Below are 25,926 nucleotides of genomic sequence, written 5' to 3'. Positions count from 1 at the left end.
ATACCACTATCTCACGTACCCCATTACCTCCTCTACAGGAATAACACACACATGCTGTTATCTCACGTACCCCATTACCTCCTCTACAGGAATAACACACACATACCACTATCTCACGTACCCCATTACCTCCTCTACAGGAATAACACACACATGCCATTATCTCATGTACCCCATTACCCCCACTACAGGAATAACACACACATGCCGTTATCTCACGTACCCCATTACCTCCTCTACAGGAATAACACACACATGCCGTTATCTCATGTACCCCATTACCTCCTCTACAGGAATAACACACACATGCCGTTATCTCATGTACCCCATTACCTCCTCTACAGGAATAACACACACATACTGTTATCTCATGTACCCAGCTACCTCCTCTACAGGAATAATACACACATACCACTATCTCACGTACCCCATTACCTCCTCTACAGGAATAACACACACATGCTGTTATCTCACGTACCCCATTACCTCCTCTACAGGAATAACACACACATACCACTATCTCACGTACCCCATTAGCTCCTCTACAGGAATAACACACACATGCCGTTATCTCACATACCCCATTACCTCCTCTACAGGAATAACACACACATGCCGTTATCTCATGTACCCCATTACCTCCTCTACAGGAATAACACACACATGCCGTTATCTCATGTACCCCATTACCTCCTCTACAGGAATAACACACACATACTGTTATCTCATGTACCCAGTTACCTCCTCTACAGGAATAATACACACATACCACTATCTCACGTACCCCATTACCTCCTCTACAGGAATAACACACACATGCTGTTATCTCACGTACCCCATTACCTCCTCTACAGGAATAACACACACATACCACTATCTCACGTACCCCATTACCTCCTCTACAGGAATAACACACACATGCCATTATCTCATGTACCCCATTACCCCCACTACAGGAATAACACACACATGCCGTTATCTCATGTACCCCATTACCTCCTCTACAGGAATAACACACACATGCCGTTATCTCATGTACCCCATTACCTCCTCTACAGGAATAACACACACATGCCGTTATCTCATGTACCCCATTACCTCCTCTACAGGAATAACACACACATGCCGTTATCTCATGTACCCCATTACCTCCTCTACAGGAATAACACACACATACTGTTATCTCATGTACCCAGTTACCTCCTCTACAGGAATAATACACACATACCACTATCTCACGTACCCCATTACCTCCTCTACAGGAATAACACACACATGCTGTTATCTCACGTACCCCATTACCTCCTCTACAGGAATAACACACACATACCACTATCTCACGTACCCCATTAGCTCCTCTACAGGAATAACACACACATGCCGTTATCTCACATACCCCATTACCTCCTCTACAGGAATAACACACACATGCCGTTATCTCATGTACCCCATTACCTCCTCTACAGGAATAACACACACATGCCGTTATCTCATGTACCCCATTACCTCCTCTACAGGAATAACACACACATACTGTTATCTCATGTACCCAGTTACCTCCTCTACAGGAATAATACACACATACCACTATCTCACGTACCCCATTACCTCCTCTACAGGAATAACACACACATGCTGTTATCTCACGTACCCCATTACCTCCTCTACAGGAATAACACACACATACCACTATCTCACGTACCCCATTACCTCCTCTACAGGAATAACACACACATGCCATTATCTCATGTACCCCATTACCCCCACTACAGGAATAACACACACATGCCGTTATCTCATGTACCCCATTACCTCCTCTACAGGAATAACACACACATGCCGTTATCTCATGTACCCCATTACCTCCTCTACAGGAATAACACACACATGCCGTTATCTCATGTACCCCATTACCTCCTCTACAGGAATAAAACACACATGCCGTTATCTCATGTACCCCGTTACCTCCTCTACAGGAATAACACACACATGCCGTTATCTCACGTACCCCATTACCTCCTCTACAGGAATAACACACACATGCCGTTATCTCATGTACCCAGTTACCTCCTCTACAGGAATAACACACACATACTGTTATCTCATGTACCCAGTTACCTCCTCTACAGGAATAATACACACATACCACTATCTCACGTACCCCATTACCTCCTCTACAGGAATAACACACACATGCTGTTATCTCACGTACCCCATTACCTCCTCTACAGGAATAACACACACATACCACTATCTCACGTACCCCATTACCTCCTCTACAGGAATAACACACACATGCCGTTATCTCACATACCCCATTACCTCCTCTACAGGAATAACACACACATGCCGTTATCTCATGTACCCCATTACCTCCTCTACAGGAATAACACACACATGCCGTTATCTCATGTACCCCATTACCTCCTCTACAGGAATAACACACACATACTGTTATCTCATGTACCCAGTTACCTCCTCTACAGGAATAATACACACATACCACTATCTCACGTACCCCATTACCTCCTCTACAGGAATAACACACACATGCTGTTATCTCACGTACCCCATTACCTCCTCTACAGGAATAACACACACATACCACTATCTCACGTACCCCATTACCTCCTCTACAGGAATAACACACACATGCCATTATCTCATGTACCCCATTACCCCCACTACAGGAATAACACACACATGCCGTTATCTCATGTACCCCATTACCTCCTCTACAGGAATAACACACACATGCCGTTATCTCACGTACCCCATTACCTCCACTACAGCAATAACACACACATGCCGTTATCTCATGTACCCCATTACCTCCTCTACAGGAATAACACACACATGCCGTTATCTCATGTACCCCATTACCTCCTCTACAGGAATAAAACACACATGCCGTTATCTCATGTACCCCGTTACCTCCTCTACAGGAATAACACACACATGCCGTTATCTCACGTACCCCATTACCTCCTCTACAGGAATAACACACACATGCCGTTATCTCATGTACCCAGTTACCTCCTCTACAGGAATAATACACACATACCACTATCTCACGTACCCCATTACCTCCTCTACAGGAATAACACACACATGCCGTTATCTCACGTACCCCATTACCTCCACTACAGCAATAACACACACATGCCGTTATCTCATGTACCCCATTACCTCCTCTACAGGAATAACACACACATGCCCTTTTACCTTAGCAACCTCTTTACCCCCTCTCTCCCATTCTGTGCCTCATTATGTTATCTCAGTCACCTCCTCACTCACTCCATTAAGCCCCCTCCCCCATTTATTTCATCACTCACCCCACTAGCCGGCTCACCTTTTTGTTTTTCTCAAAGAAATCTTTCAGTAAGGCATCCAGCTCATTCTCGTCAATGTAACCGTTTCTATCCTAAAAATAGGGCGACAGTTTGGGGTAATAAACAATGTGACTCTGCAACAGGAAAAAGGGGCGTATATGGTACTGAGCGATAAGCAGGTGCCCCCAGTAATTACATAGGGGATGTGGCTCGGCCCTCCGGAGACTGGGGCGCACGTAAATGCTCATCCCCAGTATCAGAGGACAACTGGCTAATTCCATAGGATTCATTGTATGACGTTACACCTGGCTCTGTATCCTATATTGGCCCTGTATAACAACACCATACCTGGCTCTGTATCCTATATTGGCTCTGAATAATGTTACACCTGGCTCTGTATCCTATATTGGCTCTGTATGTTACACCTGGCTCTGTATCCTATATTGGCTCTGTATAACATTACACCTGGCTCAGTATCCTATATTGGCTCTGTATAACATTACACCTGGATCTGTATCCTATATTGGCTCTGTATAACGTTACACCTGGCTCTGTATCCTATATTGGCTCTGTATAACGTTACACCTGGCTCTGTATCCTATATTGGCTCTGTATGATGTTACACCTGGCTCTGTATAACATTACCCCTGGCTCTGTATCCTATATTGGCTCTGTATAACATTACACCTGGCTCAGGATCCTATATTGGCTCTGTATAACATTACACCTGGCTCTGTATCCTATATTGGCTCTGTATAACATTACACCTGGCTCTGTATCCTATATTGGCTCTGTATAATGTTACACCTGGCTCTGTATCCTATATTGGCTCTGTATAACATTACACCTGGCTCTGTATCCTATATTGGCTCTGTATAACGTTACCCCTGGCTCAGGATCCTATATTGGCTCTGTATAACATTACACCTGGCTCTGTATCCTATATTGGCCCTGTATAACATTACACCTGGCTCTGTATCCTATATTGGCCCTGTATAACATTACACCTGGCTCTGTATCCTATATTGGCTCTGTATAACATTACACCTGGCTCTGTATCCTATATTGCCTCTGTATAACATTACACCTGGCTCTGTATCCTATATTGGCTCTGTATAACATTACACCTGGCTCTGTATCCTATATTGGCTCTGTATAACAACACCACACCTGGCTCTGTATCCTATATTGGCTCTGTATAATGTTACACCTGGCTCTGTATCCTATATTGGCTCTGTATAACGTTACCCCTGGCTCTGTATCCTATATTGGCTCTGTATAACATTACACCTGGCTCTGTATCCTATATTGCCTCTGTATAACATTACACCTGGCTCTGTATCCTATATTGGCTCTGTATAACATTACACCTGGCTCTGTATCCTATATTGGCTCTGTATAACAACACCACACCTGGCTCTGTATCCTATATTGGCTCTGTATAATGTTACACCTGGCTCTGTATCCTATATTGGCTCTGTATGTTACACCTGGCTCTGTATCCTATATTGGCTCTGTAAAAGGTTACACCTGGCTCTGTATCCTATATTGGCTCTGTATAACATTACACCTGGCTCTGTATCCTATATTGGCTCTGTATAACATTACAACTGGCTCTGTATCCTATATTGGCTCTGTATAACATTACACCTGGCTCTGTATCCTATATTGGCTCTGTATAACGTTACACCTGGCTCTGTATCCTGTATTGGCTCTGTATAACATTACACCTGGCTCTGTATCCTATATTGGCTCTGTATAACATTACACCTGGCTCTGTATCCTATATTGGCTCTGTATAACATTACACCTGGCTCTGTATCCTATATTGGCTCTGTATAACATTACATCTGGCTCTGTATCCTATATTGGCTCTGTATAACGTTACACCTGGCTCTGTATCCTATATTGGCTCTGTATAACATTACACCTGGCTCTGTATCCTATATTGGCTCTGTATAACATTACACCTGGCTCTGTATCCTATATTGGCTCTGTATAACATTACACCTGGCTCTGTATCCTATATTGGCTCTGTTTAACGTTACACCTGGCTCTGTATCCTATATTGGCTCTGTATAACATTACACCTGGCTCTGTATCCTATATTGGCTCTGTATAATGTTACACCTGGCTCTGTATCCTATTTTGGCTCTGTATAACATTACACCTGGCTCTGTATCCTATACTGGCTCTGTATAACATTACACCTGGCTCTGTATCCTATATTGGCTCTGTATAACATTACCCCTGGCTCTGTATCCTATATTGGCTCTGTATAACATTACACCTGGCTCTGTATCCTATATTGTCTTTGTATAACATTACCCCTGGCTCTGTATCCTATATTGGCTCTGTATAACATTATACCTGGCTCTGTATCCTATATTGGCTCTGTATAACATTACACCTGGCTCTGTATCCTATATTGGCTCTGTATAACATTACCCCTGGCTCTGGATCCTATATTGGCTCTGTATAACATTACACCTGGCTCTGTATCCTATATTGGCTCTGTATAACATTACACCTGGCTCTGTATCCAATATTGGCTCTGTATAACATTACACCTGGCTCTGTATCCTATATTGGCTCTGTATAACATTACACCTGGCTCTGTATCCTATATTGGCTCTGTATAACATTATACCTGGCTCTGTATCCTCTTTTGGCTCTGTATAACATTACACCTGGCTCTGTATCCTATATTGGCTCTGTATAACATTACACCTGACTCTGTATAACATTACACCTGGCTCTGTATCCTATATTGGCTCTGTATCACGTCACACCTGGCTCTGTATGACATCACATCTGGCTCTCTATCCTATATTGGATCTGTATAACGTTACACCTGGCTCTGTATCCTATATTGGCTCCGTATAACATTACACCTGGCTCTGTATCACGTCACACCTGGCTCTGTATCCTATATTGGATCTGTATAACATTACACCTGGCTCTGTATCCTATATTGGCCCTGTATAACATTACACCTGGCTCTGTATCCTATTTTGGCTCTGTATAATGTTACACCTGGCTCTGTATCCTATATTGGCTCTGTATAACATTACACCTGGCTCTGTATCCTATATTGCCTCTGTATAACGTTACACCTGGCTCTGTGTCCTATATTGGCTCTGTATAACATTACACATGGGCTCTGTATCCTATATTGGCTCTGTATAACATTACACCTGGCTCTGTATCCTATATTGGCTCTGTATAACATTACACCTTGGCTCTGTATCCTATATTGGCTCTGTATAACATTACAACTGGCTCTGTATCCTATATTGCCTCTGTATAACATTACACCTGGCTCTGTATCCTACATTGGCTCTGTATAACATTATACCTGGCTCTGTATCCTATTTTGGCTCTGTATAACATTACACCTGGCTCTGTATCCTATACTGGCTCTGTATAACGTTACACCTGGCTCTGTATCTTATATTGGCTCTGTATAACATTACACCTGGCTCTGTATCCTATTTTGGCTCTGTATAACGTTACACCTGGCTCTGCGTTACCTTGTCATAGAAGTTGAATATCGCATTGAACTCGTCACAGCTCAGCTTCATCCCCTGTAAGAGAACTGTGCATTACTGTCTGGAATAACATTACGTGTTCTTTCGTACATGAAGTCTTTGCATTTTTGGTACACACCTCTCCCAGATAGAGGCCCTGATCTAGAGACGGACACAAATGCCATCGTGACTGCGAGTACATACACAGCGTACATGTGACTATATACTAATGACTTACCTGATGTCTTGTGCACCGATACGCCCACCTCTGGGGTCTCACATCCGAACACTTATATACAAAAGCCAGAACATCGGAAACATCGGTCGCACATTGAAGGTCTGAGTAAACCCATGCTGTCTGACAGAGCGGCTCTAATAGCACTCCGGGGAATCCACAGACGCTCACTGGGGCACGCGCAGAAAACGCTCCCGACACGCCTGCAATGTTCTAACCACCCCGTTACCTGCGCAGTGCAGCTTTCATGTATGTACAGCAGCATAAACCCTCCACCGCGCCTGGCATGGACACCGCGCCTGGCATGGACAGTGCGCCATCTCTACGTCCGGCCCAGAGAAAACGCATTCACCTTACTAGTTTCATCGTTTTTAGGAAGAATATTGGAACAAACTGAGGACCTGACTAAGACCCGCTCGCTAGGACGCGTTCGTTCGTAGCTGGCTGATTTTCGCATTCTGCGCATGTGTATCGCAGTGCGCGAACCAGTACGAGAGATCGGGAAGCGTTGGCTCGCTGCGTATAGACGGCCTATCAGAGTGAGTGACAGGAGAAGCCGTTTGTGGGTGGTGACAGGGGCTGGCCTTTAATAACGGGGGAGTGGTGATGAGAACGCAGGCATGCCTGAGCTTCCCAACGCCGTTTCAGAGGCGTGCATAATTTAGTGACAGCGTCACAGTACACGTCACCTGGTTGTATTTTACACTGAAGTGATCGCAGTGCTTGCGGCAGGGTATGGTCAGCCATAAGCGCTACGATCGCATCCGATGGTACCGATGGTTGCATACACTTCCTGGAGATGACGTGCACAAGTGGGCATCTTAAGACAGGCTGGTGGGCATCTGCATACACAGGGCGATCGCACGCCAAATCATAGTGGGCGTGCTAATGCCTTGCTGTGCGATCGCCTGCCTGGCTGTCGCTTAGCTGAATTTACATACACATCCAGCGAGCGGGACTGAATCTGCTTTTTTTTCTGTATTACTCAAATATTTTCTCCTATTGTTATAAAGGACGATCATGAAACCTGGTGTATATGTCAAACATACTGCCATCTGCAGCATCCAATCAGGTTCTAGCTGCCATGTACAAAGAGGGATGTAAGGAAACAAGCATCTGATATGTGAGCAATAGAGTACTGTGCTAGGGACCGTGATGTAACATGGTGGTCACTGTACAGCGGTGCCAGCATTCTCCCCCATAGTCCCCAGGCGGGAATGGTCAGAGCTCAGCAGTGCTCCCATAGACAGTACTGTGTTAGGGACCGAGATGTAACATGGTGGTCACTGTGCAGCGGTGCCAGCATTCTCCCTCATAGTCCCCAGGCGGGAATGGTCAGAGCTCAGCAGTGCTCCCATAGATAGTACTGTGCTAGGGACAGTGATGTAACATGGTGGTCACTGTGCAGAGGTGCCAGCATTCTCCCTCATAGTCCCCAGGCGGGAATGGTCAGAGCTCAGCAGTGCTCCCATAGATAGTACTGTGCTAGGGACAGTGATGTAACATGGTGGTCACTGTGCAGAGGTGCCAGCATTCTCCCTCATAGTCCCCAGGCGGGAATGGACAGAGCTCAGCAGTGCTCCCATAGACAGTACTGTGCTAGGGACAGTGATGTAACATGGTGGTCACTGTGCAGCGGTGCCAGCATTCTCCCTCATAGTCCCCAGGCGGGAATGGTCAGAGCTCAGCAGAGCTCCCATAGACAGTACTGTGCTAGGGACCGTGATGTAACATGGTGGTCACTGTACAGAGGTGCCAGCATTCTCCCTCATAGTCCCCAGGCGGGAATGGTCAGAGCTCAGCAGTGCTCCCATAGACAGTACTGTGCTAGGGACAGTGATGTAACATGGTGGTCACTGTACAGAGGTGCCAGCATTCTCCCTCATAGTCCCCAGGCGGGAATGGTCAGAGCTCAGCAGTGCTCCCATAGACAGTACTGTGCTAGGGACAGTGATGTAACATGGTGGTCACTGTGCAGCGGTGCCAGCATTCTCCCTCATAGTCCCCAGGCGGGAATGGTCAGAGCTCAGCAGTGCTCCCATAGACAGTACTGTGCTAGGGACAGTGATGTAACATGGTGGTCACTGTGCAGCGGTGCCGGCATTCTCCCTCATAGTCCCCAGGCGGGAATGGACAGAGCTCAGCAGTGCTCCCATAGACAGCACTGTGCTAGGGACCGTGATGTAACATGGTGGTCACTGTGCAGCGGTGCCAGCATTCTCCCTCATAGTCCCCAGGCGGGAATGGTCAGAGCTCAGCAGTGCTCCCATAGACAGTACTGTGCTAGGGACCGTGATGTAACATGGTGGTCACTGTGCAGCGGTGCCAGCATTCTCCCTCATAGCCCCCAGGCGGGAATGGTCAGAGCTCAGCAGTGCTCACATAGACAGTACTGTGCTAGGGACAGTGATGTAACATGGTGGTCACTGTGCAGCGGTGCCAGCATTCTCCCTCATAGTCCCCAGGCGGGAATGGTCAGAGCTCAGCAGTGCTCACATAGACAGTACTGTGCTAGGGACAGTGATGTAACATGGTGGTCACTGTGCAGCGGTGCCAGCATTCTCCCTCATAGTCCCCAGACGGGAATGATCTGAGCTCAGCAGTGCTCCCATAGACAGTACTGTGCTAGGGACCGTGATGTAACATGGTGGTCACTGTGCAGAGGTGCCAGCATTCTCCCTCATAGTCCCCAGGCAGGAATGATCTGAGCTCAGCAGTGCTCCCATAGACAGTACTGTGCTAGGGACCGTGATGTAACATGGTGGTCACTGTGCAGTGGTGCCAGCATTCTCCCTCATAGTCCCCAGGCGGGAATGATCTGAGCTCAGCAGTGCTCCCATAGACAGTACTGTGCTAGGGACCGTGATGTAACATGGTGGTCACTGTGCAGCGGTGCCAGCATTCTGCCTCATAGTCCCCAGGCGGGAATGTACAGAGCTCAGCAGTGCTCCCATAGACAGTACTGTGCTAGGGACAGTGATGTAACATGGTGATCACTGTGCAGCGGTGCCAGCATTCTCCCTCATAGTCCCCAGGCGGGAATGGTCAGAGCTCAGCAGTGCTCCCATAGACAGTACTGTGCTAGGGACCGTGATGTAACATGGTGGTCACTGTGCAGCGGTGCCAGCATTCTGCATCATAGTCCCCAGGCGGGAATGTACAGAGCTCAGCAGTGCTCCCATAGACAGTACTGTGCTAGGGACAGTGATGTAACATGGTGATCACTGTGCAGCGGTGCCAGCATTCTCCCTCATAGTCCCCAGGTGGGAATGGTCAGAGCTCAGCAGTGCTCCCAAAGACAGTACTGTGCTAGGGACCGTGATGTAACATGGTGGTCACTGTGCAGCGGTGCCAGCATTCTCCCTCATAGTCCCCAGGCGGGAATGGTTAGAGCTCAGCAGTGCTCCCATAGACAGTACTGTGCTTGGGACAGTTATATAACATGGTGGTCACTGTGCAGAGGTGCCAGCATTCTCCCTCATAGTCCCCAGGCGGGAATACACAGAGCTCAGCAGTGCTCCCATAGACAGTACCGTGCTAGGGACGGTGATGTAACATGGTGGTCACTGTGCAGCGGTGCCAGCATTCTCCCTCATAGTCCCCAGGCGGGAATGGTCAGAGCTCAGCAGTGCTCCCATAGACAGTACTGTGCTAGGGACAGCGATGTAACATGGTGGTCACTGTGCAGCGGTGCCAGCATTCTCCCTCATAGTCCCCAGGCGGGAATGGTCAGTGCTCAGCAGTGCTCCCATAGACAGTACTGTGCTAGGGACAGTGATGTAACATGGTGGTCACTGTACAGCGGTGCCAGCATTCTCCCTCATAGTCCCCAGGCGGGAATGGTCAGAGCTCAGCAGTGCTCCCATAGACAGTACTGTGCTAGGGACCGTGATGTAACATGGTGGTCACTGTGCAAAGGTGCCAGCATTCTCCCTCATAGTCCCCAGGCGGGAATGGTCAGAGCTCAGCAGTGCTCCCATAGACAGTACTGTGCTAGGGACCGTGATGTAACATGGTGGTCACTGTGCAGCGGTGCCAGCATTCTCCCTCATAGTCCCCAGGCGGGAATACACAGAGCTCAGCAGTGCTCCCATAGACAGTACTGTGCTAGGGACAGTGATGTAACATGGTGGTCACTGTGCAGCGGTGCCAGCATTCTCCCTCATAGTCCCCAGGCGGGAATGGTCAGAGCTCAGCAGTGCTCCCATAGACAGTACTGTGCTAGGGACCGTGATGTAAAATGGTGGTCACTGTGCAGCGGTGCCAGCATTCTCCCTCATAGTCCCCAGGCGGGAATGGTCAGAGCTCAGCAGTGCTCCCATAGACAGTACTGTGCTAGGGACCGTGATGTAACATGGTGGTCACTGTGCAGAGGTGCCAGCATTCTCCCTCATAGTCCCCAGGCGAGAATGGTCAGAGCTCAGCAGTGCTCCCATAGACAGTACTGTGCTAGGGACCGTGATGTAACATGGTGGTCACTGTGCAGAGGTGCCAGCATTCTCCCTCAAAGTCCCCAGGCGGGAATGGTTAGAGCTCAGCAGTGCTCCCATAGACAGTACTGTGCTAGGGACCGTGATGTAACATGGTGGTCACTGTGCAGCGGTGTCAGCATTCTCCCTCAGAGTCCCCAGGCGGGAATGGTCAGAGCTCAGCAGTGCTCCCATAGACAGTACTGTGCTAGGGACAGTGATGTAACATGGTGGTCTCTGTGCAGCGGTGCCAGCATTCTCCCTCATAGTCCCCAGGCGGGAATGGTCAGAGCTCAGCAGTGCTCCCATAGACAGTACTGTGCTAGGGACCGTGATGTAACATGATGGTCACTGTGCAGCGGTGCCGGCATTCTCCCTCCTAGTCCCCAGGCGGGAATGGTCAGAGCTCAGCAGTGCTCACATAGACAGTACTGTGCTAGGGACCGTGATGTAACATGGTGGTCACTGTGCAGAGGTGCCAGCATTCTCCCTCATAGTCCCCAGGCGGGAATGGTCAGAGCTCAGCAGTGCTCCCATAGATAGTACTGTGCTAGGGACAGTGATGTAACATGGTGGTCACTGTGCAGCCGTGCCAGCATTCTCTCTCATAGTCCCCAGGCGGGAATGGTCAGAGCTCAGCAGTGCTCCCATAGACAGTACTGTGCTAGGGACAGTGATATAACATGGTGGTCACTGTGCAGCGGTGCCAGCATTCTCCCTCATAGTCCCCAGGCGGGAATGGACAGAGCTCAGCAGTGCTCCCATAGACAGTACTGTGCTAGGGACAGTGATATAACATGGTGGTCACTGTGCAGCGGTGCCAGCATTCTCCCTCATAGTCCCCAGGCGGGAATGGTCAGAGCTCTGCAGTGCTCACATAGACAGTACTGTGCTAGGGACAGTGATGTAACATGGTGGTCACTGTGCAGCGGTGCCAGCATTCTCCCTCATAGTCCCCAGGCGGGAATACACAGAGCTCAGCAGTGCTCCCATAGACAGTACTGTGCTAGGGACAGTGATGTAACATGGTGGTCTCTGTGCAGCGGTGCCAGCATTCTCCCTCAGAGTCCCCAGGCGGGAATGGTTAGAGCTCAGCAGTGCTCCCATAGACAGTACTGTGCTAGGGACAGCGATGTAACATGGTGGTCACTAGCAGCGGTGCCAGCATTCTCCCTCATAGTCCCCAGGCGGGAATGGTCAGAGCTCAGCAGTGCTCCCATAGACAGTACTGTGCTAGGGACAGTGATGTAACATGGTGGTCACTGTGCAGCGGTGCCAGCATTCTCCCTCATAGTCCCCAGGCGGGAATGGTCAGAGCTCAGCAGTGCTCCCATATACAGTACTGTGCTAGGGACAGTGATGTAACATGGTGGTCTCTGTGCAGCGGTGCCAGCATTCTCCCTCATAGTCCCCAGGCGGGAATGATCAGAGCTCAGCAGTGCTCCCATAGACAGTACTGTGCTAGGGACAGTTATGTAACATGGTGGTCACTGTGCAGAGGTGCCAGAATTCTCCCTCATAGTCCCCAGGCGGGAATGGTCAGAGCTCAGCAGTGCTCCCATAGACAGTACTGTGCTAGGGACAGTGATGTAACAAGGTGGTCACTGTGCAGCGGTGCCAGCATTCTCCCTCATAGTCCCCAGGCGGGAATGGTCAGAGCTCAGCAGTGCTCCCATAGACAGTACTGTGCTAGGGACCGTGATGTAACATGGTGGTCACTGTGCAGCGGTGCCAGCATTCTCCCTCAAAGTCCCTAGACGGGAATGGTAAGAGCTCAGCTGTGCTCCCATAGACAGTACTGTGCTAGGGACCGTGATATAACATGGTGGTCACTGTGCAGCGGTGCCAGCTTCTCCCTCATAGTCCCCAGGCGGGAAAGGTCAGAGCTCCGCAGTGTTCCCATAGACAGTACTGTGCTAGGGACAGTGATATAACATGGTGGTCTCTCTGCAGAGGTTCCAGCATTCTCCCTCATAGTCCCCAGGCGGGAATGGTCAGAGCTCAGCAGTGCTCCCATAGACAGTACTGTGCTAGGGACAGTGATATAACATGGTGGTCACTGTGTAGCGGTGCCAGCATTCTCCCTCATAGTCCCCAGGCGGGAATGGTCAGAGCTCAGCAGTGCTCCCATAGACAGTACTGTGCTAGAGACAGCGATGTAACATGGTGGTCACTGTGCAGCGGTGCCAGCATTCTCCCTCATAGTCCCCAGGCGGGAATGGTCAGAGCTCAGCAGTGCTCCCATAGACAGTACTGTGCTAGGGACAGTGATGTAACATGGTGGTCACTGTGCAGCGGTGCAAGCATTCTCCCTCATAGTCCCCAGGCGGGAATGGTTAGAGCTCTGCAGTGCTCCCATAGACAGTACTGTGCTAGGGACCGTGATATAACATGGTGGTCACTGTGCAGCGGTGCCAGCATTCTCCCTCATAGTCCCCAGGCGGGAATACACAGAGCTCAGCAGTGCTCCAATAGACAGTACTGTGCTAGGGACCGTGATGTAACATGGTGGTCACTGTGCAGCGGTGCCAGCATTCTCCCTCATAGTCCCCAGGCGGGAATGGTCAGAGCTCAGCAGTGCTCCCATAGACAGTACTGTGCTAGGGACAGTGATATAACATGGTGGTCACTGTGCAGAGGTGCCAGCATTCTCCCTCATAGTCCCCAGGCGGGAATGGTCAGAGCTCAGCAGTGTTCCCATAGACAGAACTGTGCTAGGGACAGTGATGTAACATGGTGGTCACTGTGCAGAGGTGCCAGCATTCTCCCTCATAGTCCCCAGGCGGGAATGGTCAGAGCTCAGCAGTGCTCCCATAGACAGTACTGTGCTAGGGACAGTGATGTAACATGGTGGTCACTGTGCAGCGGTGCCAGCATTCTCCCTCATAGTCCCCAGGCGGGAATGGTCAGAGCTCAGCAGTGCTCCCATAGACAGTACTGTGCTAGGGACAGTGATGTAACATGGTGGTCACTGTGCAGAGGTGCCGGCATTCTCCCTAATAGTCCCCAGGCGGGAATGGACAGAGCTCAGCAGTGCTCCCATAGACAGTACTGTGCTAGGGACAGTGATATAACATGGTGGTCACTGTGCAGAGGTGCCAGCATTCTCCCTCATAGTCCCCAGGCGGGAATGGTCAGAGCTCAGCAGTACTCCCATAGACAGTACTGTGCTAGGGACCGTGATGTAACATGGTGGTCACTGTGCAGCGGTGCCAGCATTCTCCCTCATAGTCCCCAGGCGGGAATGGTCAGAGCTCAGCAGTGCTCCCATAGACTGTACTGTGCTTGGGACCGTGATGTAACATGGTGGTCACTGTGCAGAGGTGCCAGCATTCTCCCTCATAGTCCCCAGGCGGGAATGGTCAGAGCTCAGCAGTGCTCCCATAGACTGTACTGTGCTTGGGACCGTGATGTAACATGTTGGTCACTGTGCAGCGGTGCCAGCATTCTCCCTCATAGTCCCCAGGCGGGAATGGTCAGAGCTCAGCAGTGCTCCCATAGACTGTACTGTGCTTGGGACCGTGATGTAACATGGTGGTCACTGTGCAGAGGTGCCAGCATTCTCCCTCATAGTCCCCAGGCGGGAATGGTCAGAGCTCAGCAGTGCTCCCATAGACAGTACTGTGCTAGGGACCGTGATATAACATGGTGGTCACTGTGCAGCGGTGCCAGCATTCTCCCTCATAGTCCCCAGGCGGGAATGGTCAGAGCTCAGCAGTGCTCCCATAGACAGTACTGTGCTTGGGACCGTGATGTAACATGATGGTCACTGTGCAGCGGTGCCAGCATTCTCCCTCATAGTCCCCAGGCGGGAATACACAGAGCTCAGCAGTGCTCCCATAGACAGTACTGTGCTAGGGACAGTGATGTAACATGGTGGTCACTGTGTTGCGGTGCCAGCATTCTCCCTCATAGTCCCCAGGCGGGAATGGTCAGAGCTCAGCAGTGCTCCCATAGACAGTACTGTGCTAGGGACCGTGATGTAACATGGTGGTCACTGTGCAGCGGTGCCAGCATTCTCCCTCATAGTCCCCAGGCGGGAATGGACAGAGCTCAGCAGTGCTCCCATAGACAGTACTGTGCTAGGGACCATGATGTAACATGGTGGTCACTGTGCAGCGGTGCCAGCATTCTCCCTCATAGTCCCCAGGCGGGAATGGTCAGAGCTCAGCAGTGCTCCCATAGACAGTACTGTGCTAGGGACAGTGATGTAACATGGTGGTCACTGTGCAGCGGTGCCGGCATTCTCCCTCATAGTCCCCAGGCGTGAATGGTCAGAGCTCAGCAGTGCTCCCATAGACAGTACAGTGCTAGGGACAGTGATGTAACATGGTGGTCACTGTGCAGCGGTGCCAGCATTCTCCCTCATAGTCCCCAGGCGGGAATGGTCAGAGCTCACCAGTGCTCCCATAGACTGTACTGTGCTAGGGACCGTGATGTAACATGGTGGTCACTGTACAGAGGTGCCAGCATTCTCCCTCATAGTCCCCAGGCGGGAATGGTCAGAGCTCAGCAGTGCTCCCATAGACAGTACTGTGCTAGGGACCGTGATGTAACATGGTGGTCACTGTGCAGCGGTGCCAGCATTCTCCCTCATAGTCCCCAGGCGGGAAAGGTCAGAGCTCAGCAGTGCTCCAATAGACAGTACTGTCCTAGGGACAGTGATGTAACATGGCGGTCACTGTGCAGAGGTGCCAGCATTCTCCCTCATAGTCCCCAGGCGGGAATGGTTAGAGCTCAGCAGTGCTCCCATAGACAGTACTGTGCTAGGGACAGTGATGTAACATGGTGGTCACTGTGCAGCGGTGCCAGCATTCTCCCTCATAGTCCCCAGGCGGGAATGGTCAGAGCTCAGCAATGCTCCCATAGACAGTACTGTGCTAGGGACCGTGATGTAACATGGTGGTCACTGTGCAGAGGTGCCAGCATTCTCCCTCATAGTTCCCAGGCGGGAATGGTCAGAGCTCAGCAGTGCTCCCATAGACAGTACTGTGCTAGGGACAGCGATGTAACATGGTGGTCTCTGTGCAGCGGTGCCAGCATTCTCCCTCATAGTCCCCAGGCGGGAATGATCAGAGCTCAGCAGTGCTCCCATAGACAGTACTGTGCTAGGGACAGTGATGTAACATGGTGGTCACTGTGCAGAGGTGCCAGCATTCTCCCTCATAGTCCCCAGGCGGGAATGGTCAGAGCTCAGCAGTGCTCCCATAGACAGTACTGTGCTAGGGACAGTGATATAACATGGTGGTCTCTGTGCAGAGGTGCCGGCATTCTCCCTCATAGTCCCCAGGCGGGAATGGACAGAGCTCAGCAGTGCTCCCTTAGACAGTACTGTGCTAGGGACAGTGATGTAACATGGTGGTCACTGTGCAGCGGTGCCAGCATTCTCCCTCATAGTCCCCAGGCGGGAATGGTTAGAGCTCAGCAGTGCTCCCATAGACAGTACTGTGCTAGGGACAGTGATATAACATGGTGGTCACTGTGCAGCGGTGCCAGCATTCTCCCTCATAGTCCCCAGGCGGGAATGGTCAGAGATCAGCAGTGCTCCCATAGACAGTACTGTGCTAGGGACAGTGATGTAACATGGTGGTCACTGTGCAGCGGTGTCAGCATTCTCCCTCATAGTCCCCAGGCGGGAATGGTCAGAGCTCAGCAGTGCTCCCATAGACAGTACTGTGCTAAGGACCGTGATGTAACATGGTGGTCACTGTGCAGCGGTGCCAGCATTCTCCCTCATAGTCCCCAGGCGGGAATGGTCAGAGCTCAGCAGTGGTCCCATAGACAGTACTGTGCTAGGGACAGTGATATAACATGGTGGTCACTATGCAGTGGTGCCAGCATTCTCCCTCATAGTCCCCAGGCGGGAATGGTCAGAGCTCAGCAGTGTTCCCATAGACAGAACTGTGCTAGGGACAGTGATGTAACATGGTGGTCACTGTGCAGAGGTGCCAGCATTCTTCCTCATAGTCCCCAGGCGGGAATGGTCAGAGCTCAGCAGTGCTCCCATAGACAGTACTGTGCTAGGGACAGTGATGTAACATGGTGGTCACTGTGCAGCGGTGCCAGCATTCTCCCTCATAGTCCCCAGGCGGGAATGGTCAGAGCTCAGCAGTGCTCCCATAGACAGTACTGTGCTAGGGACCATGATGTAACATGGTGGTCACTGTGCAGCGGTGCCAGCATTCTCCCTCATAGTCCCCAGGCGGGAATGGTCAGAGCTCAGCAGTGCTCCCATAGACAGTACTGTGCTAGGGACAGTGATGTAACATGGTGGTCACTGTGCAGCGGTGACGGCATTCTCCCTCATAGTCCCCAGGCGGGAATGGTCAGAGCTCAGCAGTGCTCCCATAGACAGTACAGTGCTAGGGACAGTGATGTAACATGGTGGTCACTGTGCAGCGGTGCCAGCATTCTCCCTCATAGTCCCCAGGCGGGAATGGTCAGAGCTCAGCAGTGCTCCCATAGACAGTACTGTGCTAGGGACCGTGATGTAACATGGTGGTCACTGTACAGAGGTGCCAGCATTCTCCCTCATAGTCCCCAGGCGGGAATGGTCAGAGCTCAGCAGTGCTCCCATAGACAGTACTGTGCTAGGGACCGTGATGTAACATGGTGGTCACTGTGCAGCGGTGCCAGCATTCTCCCTCATAGTCCCCAGGCGGGAAAGGTCAGAGCTCAGCAGTGCTCCAATAGACAGTACTGTGCTAGGGACAGTGATGTAACATGGCGGTCACTGTGCAGAGGTGCCAGCATTCTCCCTCATAGTCCCCAACCGGGAATGGTTAGAGCTCAGCAGTGCTCCCATAGACAGTACTGTGCTAGGGACAGTGATGTAACATGGTGGTCACTGTGCAGCGGTGCCAGCATTCTCCCTCATAGTCCCCAGGCGGGAATGGTCAGTGCTCAGCAGTGCTCCCATAGATAGTACTGTGCTAGGGACAGTGATGTAACATGGTGGTCACTGTGCAGAGGTGCCAGCATTCTCCCTCATAGTCCCCAGGCGGGAATGGTCAGAGCTCAGCAGTGCTCCAATAGACAGTACTGTGCTAGGGACCGTGATGTAACATGGTGGTCACTGTACAGCGGTGCCAGCATTCTCCCTCATAGTCCCCAGGCGGGAATGGTCAGAGCTCAGCAGTGCTCCCATAGACAGTACTGTGCTAGGGACCGTGATGTAACATGGTGGTCACTGTGCAGCGGTGCCAGCATTCTCCCTCATAGTCCCCAGGCGGGAATGGTCAGAGCTCAGCAGTGCTCCCATAGACAGTACTGTGCTAGGGACCGTGATGTAACATGGTGGTCACTGTGCAGCGGTGCCAGCATTCTCCCTCATAGTCCCCAGGCGGGAATGGTCAGAGCTCAGCAGTGCTCCCATAGACAGTACTGTGCTAGGGACAGTGATATAACATGGTGGTCACTGTGCAGAGGTGCCAGCATTCTCCCTCATAGTCCTCAGGCGGGAATGGTCAGAGCTCAGCAGTGCTCCCATAGACAGTACTGTGCTAAGGACCGTGATGTAACATGGTGGTCACTGTGCAGCGGTGCCAGCATTCTCCCTCCTAGTCCCCAGGCGGGAATGGTCAGAGCTCAGCAGTGCTCCCATAGACAGTACTGTGCTAGGGACCGTGATGTAACATGGTGGTCACTGTGCAGAGGTGCCAGCATTCTCCCTCATAGTCCCCAGGCGGGAATGGTTAGAGCTCAGCAGTGCTCCCATAGACAGTACTGTGCTAGGGACAGCGATGTAACATGGTGGTCTCTGTGCAGCGGTGCCAGCATTCTCCCTCAGAGTCCCCAGGCGGCAATGGTCAGAGCTCAGCAATGCTCCCATAGACAGTACTGTGCTAGGGACAGTGATGTAACATGGTGGTCACTAGCAGCGGTGCCAGCATTCTCCCTCATAGTCCCCAGGCGGGAATGGTCAGAGCTCAGCAGTGCTCCCATAGACAGTACTGTGCTAGGGACAGCGATGTAACATGGTGGTCTCTGTGCAGCGGTGCCAGCATTCTCCCTCATAGTCCCCAGGCGGGAATGGTCAGAGCTCAGCAGTGCTCCCATATACAGTACTGTGCTAGGGACAGTGATGTAACATGGTGGTCTCTGTGCAGCGGTGCCAGCATTCTCCCTCATAGTCCCCAGGCGGGAATGATCAGAGCTCAGCAGTGCTCCCATAGACAGTACTGTGCTAGGGACAGTTATGTAACATGGTGGTCACTGTGCAGAGGTGCCAGAATTCTCCCTCATAGTCCCCAGGCGGGAATGGTCAGAGCTCAGCAGTGCTCCCATAGACAGTACTGTGCTAGGGACAGTGATGTAACAAGGTGGTCACTGTGCAGCGGTGCCAGCATTCTCCCTCATAGTCCCCAGGCGGGAATGGTCAGAGCTCAGCAGTGCTCCCATAGACAGTACTGTGCTAGGGACCGTGATGTAACATGGTGGTCACTGTGCAGCGGTGCCAGCATTCTCCCTCAAAGTCCCTAGACGGGAATGGTAAGAGCTCAGCTGTGCTCCCATAGACAGTACTGTGCTAGGGACCGTGATATAACATGGTGGTCACTGTGCAGCGGTGCCAGCTTCTCCCTCATAGTCCCCAGGCGGGAATGGTCAGAGCTCCGCAGTGTTCCCATAGACAGTACTGTGCTAGGGACAGTGATATAACATGGTGGTCTCTCTGCAGAGGTTCCAGCATTCTCCCTCATAGTCCCCAGGCGGGAATGGTCAGAGCTCAGCAGTGCTCCCATAGACAGTACTGTGCTAGGGACAGTGATATAACATGGTGGTCACTGTGTAGCGGTGCCAGCATTCTCCCTCATAGTCCCCAGGCGGGAATGGTCAGAGCTCAGCAGTGCTCCCATAGACAGTACTGTGCTAGAGACAGCGATGTAACATGGTGGTCACTGTGCAGCGGTGCCAGCATTCTCCCTCATAGTCCCCAGGCGGGAATGGTCAGAGCTCAGCAGTGCTCCCATAGACAGTACTGTGCTAGGGACAGTGATGTAACATGGTGGTCACTGTGCAGCGGTGCAAGCATTCTCCCTCATAGTCCCCAGGCGGGAATGGTTAGAGCTCTGCAGTGCTCCCATAGACAGTACTGTGCTAGGGACCGTGATATAACATGGTGGTCACTGTGCAGCGGTGCCAGCATTCTCCCTCATAGTCCCCAGGCGGGAATACACAGAGCTCAGCAGTGCTCCAATAGACAGTACTGTGCTAGGGACCGTGATGTAACATGGTGGTCACTGTGCAGCGGTGCCAGCATTCTCCCTCATAGTCCCCAAGCTGAATGGTCAGAGCTCAGCAGTGCTCCCATAGACAGTACTGTGCTAGGGACAGTGATATAACATGGTGGTCACTGTGCAGAGGTGCCAGCATTCTCCCTCATAGTCCCCAGGCGGGAATGGTCAGAGCTCAGCAGTGTTCCCATAGACAGAACTGTGCTAGGGACAGTGATGTAACATGGTGGTCACTGTGCAGAGGTGCCAGCATTCTCCCTCATAGTCCCCAGGCGGGAATGGTCAGAGCTCAGCAGTGCTCCCATAGACAGTACTGTGCTAGGGACAGTGATGTAACATGGTGGTCACTGTGCAGCGGTGCCAGCATTCTCCCTCATAGTCCCCAGGCGGGAATGGTCAGAGCTCAGCAGTGCTCCCATAGACAGTACTGTGCTAGGGACAGTGATGTAACATGGTGGTCACTGTGCAGAGGTGCCGGCATTCTCCCTAATAGTCCCCAGGCGGGAATGGACAGAGCTCAGCAGTGCTCCCATAGACAGTACTGTGCTAGGGACAGTGATATAACATGGTGGTCACTGTGCAGAGGTGCCAGCATTCTCCCTCATAGTCCCCAGGCGGGAATGGTCAGAGCTCAGCAGTACTCCCATAGACAGTACTGTGCTAGGGACCGTGATGTAACATGGTGGTCACTGTGCAGCGGTGCCAGCATTCTCCCTCATAGTCCCCAGGCGGGAATGGTCAGAGCTCAGCAGTGCTCCCATAGACTGTACTGTGCTTGGGACCGTGATGTAACATGGTGGTCACTGTGCAGAGGTGCCAGCATTCTCCCTCATAGTCCCCAGGCGGGAATGGTCAGAGCTCAGCAGTGCTCCCATAGACTGTACTGTGCTTGGGACCGTGATGTAACATGTTGGTCACTGTGCAGCGGTGCCAGCATTCTCCCTCATAGTCCCCAGGCGGGAATGGTCAGAGCTCAGCAGTGCTCCCATAGACTGTACTGTGCTTGGGACCGTGATGTAACATGGTGGTCACTGTGCAGAGGTGCCAGCATTCTCCCTCATAGTCCCCAGGCGGGAATGGTCAGAGCTCAGCAGTGCTCCCATAGACAGTACTGTGCTAGGGACCGTGATATAACATGGTGGTCACTGTGCAGCGGTGCCAGCATTCTCCCTCATAGTCCCCAGGCGGGAATGGTCAGAGCTCAGCAGTGCTCCCATAGACAGTACTGTGCTTGGGACCGTGATGTAACATGATGGTCACTGTGCAGCGGTGCCAGCATTCTCCCTCATAGTCCCCAGGCGGGAATACACAGAGCTCAGCAGTGCTCCCATAGACAGTACTGTGCTAGGGACAGTGATGTAACATGGTGGTCACTGTGTTGCGGTGCCAGCATTCTCCCTCATAGTCCCCAGGCGGGAATGGTCAGAGCTCAGCAGTGCTCCCATAGACAGTACTGTGCTAGGGACCGTGATGTAACATGGTGGTCACTGTGCAGCGGTGCCAGCATTCTCCCTCATAGTCCCCAGGCGGGAATGGACAGAGCTCAGCAGTGCTCCCATAGACAGTACTGTGCTAGGGACCATGATGTAACATGGTGGTCACTGTGCAGCGGTGCCAGCATTCTCCCTCATAGTCCCCAGGCGGGAATGGTCAGAGCTCAGCAGTGCTCCCATAGACAGTACTGTGCTAGGGACAGTGATGTAACATGGTGGTCACTGTGCAGCGGTGCCGGCATTCTCCCTCATAGTCCCCAGGCGTGAATGGTCAGAGCTCAGCAGTGCTCCCATAGACAGTACAGTGCTAGGGACAGTGATGTAACATGGTGGTCACTGTGCAGCGGTGCCAGCATTCTCCCTCATAGTCCCCAGGCGGGAATGGTCAGAGCTCACCAGTGCTCCCATAGACTGTACTGTGCTAGGGACCGTGATGTAACATGGTGGTCACTGTACAGAGGTGCCAGCATTCTCCCTCATAGTCCCCAGGCGGGAATGGTCAGAGCTCAGCAGTGCTCCCATAGACAGTACTGTGCTAGGGACCGTGATGTAACATGGTGGTCACTGTGCAGCGGTGCCAGCATTCTCCCTCATAGTCCCCAGGCGGGAAAGGTCAGAGCTCAGCAGTGCTCCAATAGACAGTACTGTCCTAGGGACAGTGATGTAACATGGCGGTCACTGTGCAGAGGTGCCAGCATTCTCCCTCATAGTCCCCAGGCGGGAATGGTTAGAGCTCAGCAGTGCTCCCATAGACAGTACTGTGCTAGGGACAGTGATGTAACATGGTGGTCACTGTGCAGCGGTGCCAGAATTCTCCCTCATAGTCCCCAGGCGGGAATGGTCAGAGCTCAGCAATGCTCCCATAGACAGTACTGTGCTAGGGACCGTGATGTAACATGGTGGTCACTGTGCAGAGGTGCCAGCATTCTCCCTCATAGTTCCCAGGCGGGAATGGTCAGAGCTCAGCAGTGCTCCCATAGACAGTACTGTGCTAGGGACAGCGATGTAACATGGTGGTCTCTGTGCAGCGGTGCCAGCATTCTCCCTCATAGTCCCCAGGCGGGAATGATCAGAGCTCAGCAGTGCTCCCATAGACAGTACTGTGCTAGGGACAGTGATGTAACATGGTGGTCACTGTGCAGAGGTGCCAGCATTCTCCCTCATAGTCCCCAGGCGGGAATGGTCAGAGCTCAGCAGTGCTCCCATAGACAGTACTGTGCTAGGGACAGTGATATAACATGGTGGTCTCTGTGCAGAGGTGCCGGCATTCTCCCTCATAGTCCCCAGGCGGGAATGGACAGAGCTCAGCAGTGCTCCCTTAGACAGTACTGTGCTAGGGACAGTGATGTAACATGGTGGTCACTGTGCAGCGGTGCCAGCATTCTCCCTCATAGTCCCCAGGCGGGAATGGTTAGAGCTCAGCAGTGCTCCCATAGACAGTACTGTGCTAGGGACAGTGATATAACATGGTGGTCACTGTGCAGCGGTGCCAGCATTCTCCCTCATAGTCCCCAGGCGGGAATGGTCAGAGATCAGCAGTGCTCCCATAGACAGTACTGTGCTAGGGACAGTGATGTAACATGGTGGTCACTGTGCAGCGGTGTCAGCATTCTCCCTCATAGTCCCCAGGCGGGAATGGTCAGAGCTCAGCAGTGCTCCCATAGACAGTACTGTGCTAAGGACCGTGATGTAACATGGTGGTCACTGTGCAGCGGTGCCAGCATTCTCCCTCATAGTCCCCAGGCGGGAATGGTCAGAGCTCAGCAGTGGTCCCATAGACAGTACTGTGCTAGGGACAGTGATATAACATGGTGGTCACTATGCAGTGGTGCCAGCATTCTCCCTCATAGTCCCCAGGCGGGAATGGTCAGAGCTCAGCAGTGTTCCCATAGACAGAACTGTGCTAGGGACAGTGATGTAACATGGTGGTCACTGTGCAGAGGTGCCAGCATTCTTCCTCATAGTCCCCAGGCGGGAATGGTCAGAGCTCAGCAGTGCTCCCATAGACAGTACTGTGCTAGGGACAGTGATGTAACATGGTGGTCACTGTGCAGCGGTGCCAGCATTCTCCCTCATAGTCCCCAGGCGGGAATGGTCAGAGCTCAGCAGTGCTCCCATAGACAGTACTGTGCTAGGGACCATGATGTAACATGGTGGTCACTGTGCAGCGGTGCCAGCATTCTCCCTCATAGTCCCCAGGCGGGAATGGTCAGAGCTCAGCAGTGCTCCCATAGACAGTACTGTGCTAGGGACAGTGATGTAACATGGTGGTCACTGTGCAGCGGTGACGGCATTCTCCCTCATAGTCCCCAGGCGGGAATGGTCAGAGCTCAGCAGTGCTCCCATAGACAGTACAGTGCTAGGGACAGTGATGTAACATGGTGGTCACTGTGCAGCGGTGCCAGCATTCTCCCTCATAGTCCCCAGGCGGGAATGGTCAGAGCTCAGCAGTGCTCCCATAGACAGTACTGTGCTAGGGACCGTGATGTAACATGGTGGTCACTGTACAGAGGTGCCAGCATTCTCCCTCATAGTCCCCAGGCGGGAATGGTCAGAGCTCAGCAGTGCTCCCATAGACAGTACTGTGCTAGGGACCGTGATGTAACATGGTGGTCACTGTGCAGCGGTGCCAGCATTCTCCCTCATAGTCCCCAGGCGGGAAAGGTCAGAGCTCAGCAGTGCTCCAATAGACAGTACTGTGCTAGGGACAGTGATGTAACATGGCGGTCACTGTGCAGAGGTGCCAGCATTCTCCCTCATAGTCCCCAACCGGGAATGGTTAGAGCTCAGCAGTGCTCCCATAGACAGTACTGTGCTAGGGACAGTGATGTAACATGGTGGTCACTGTGCAGCGGTGCCAGCATTCTCCCTCATAGTCCCCAGGCGGGAATGGTCAGTGCTCAGCAGTGCTCCCATAGATAGTACTGTGCTAGGGACAGTGATGTAACATGGTGGTCACTGTGCAGAGGTGCCAGCATTCTCCCTCATAGTCCCCAGGCGGGAATGGTCAGAGCTCAGCAGTGCTCCCATAGACAGTACTGTGCTAGGGACCGTGATGTAACATGGTGGTCACTGTACAGCGGTGCCAGCATTCTCCCTCATAGTCCCCAGGCGGGAATGGTCAGAGCTCAGCAGTGCTCCCATAGACAGTACTGTGCTAGGGACCGTGATGTAACATGGTGGTCACTGTGCAGCGGTGCCAGCATTCTCCCTCATAGTCCCCAGGCGGGAATGGTCAGAGCTCAGCAGTGCTCCCATAGACAGTACTGTGCTAGGGACCGTGATGTAACATGGTGGTCACTGTGCAGCGGTGCCAGCATTCTCCCTCCTAGTCCCCAGGCGGGAATGGTCAGACCTCAGCAGTGCTCCCATAGACAGTACTGTGCTAGGGACAGTGATATAACATGGTGGTCACTGTGCAGAGGTGCCAGCATTCTCCCTCATAGTCCTCAGGCGGGAATGGTCAGAGCTCAGCAGTGCTCCCATAGACAGTACTGTGCTAAGGACCGTGATGTAACATGGTGGTCACTGTGCAGCGGTGCCAGCATTCTCCCTCCTAGTCCCCAGGCGGGAATGGTCAGAGCTCAGCAGTGCTCCCATAGACAGTACTGTGCTAGGGACCGTGATGTAACAT

At 52.0% G+C, this 25,926-nt stretch overlaps 1 protein-coding gene across 1 annotated transcript in view; it reads right to left on the bottom strand.

Annotated features, from left to right (window-relative positions):
- CALB2 (calbindin 2) overlaps window positions 1–25,926 on the bottom strand; it is a 314,068-nt gene that overhangs the window by 2,207 nt on the left and 285,935 nt on the right. The window contains exons 9-10 of the mRNA XM_088455944.1: window positions 6,866–6,919; window positions 3,353–3,424 (exon numbers count right to left, since the gene is read on the bottom strand). Of these exons, the coding sequence (XP_088312070.1) occupies window positions 3,353–3,424; window positions 6,866–6,919 (126 nt within the window). The remainder of the gene's footprint in view (window positions 1–3,352; window positions 3,425–6,865; window positions 6,920–25,926) is intronic.

This window comes from Taudactylus pleione, unplaced genomic scaffold (assembly GCF_031769625.1).
Source record: "Taudactylus pleione unplaced genomic scaffold, aTauple2 ptg000681l, whole genome shotgun sequence".
Taxonomy (NCBI): Eukaryota; Metazoa; Chordata; class Amphibia; order Anura; family Myobatrachidae; genus Taudactylus; species Taudactylus pleione.
Note: the sequence above shows the minus strand (reverse complement) of the source record. Positions and strands in the feature narration are given on the sequence as shown.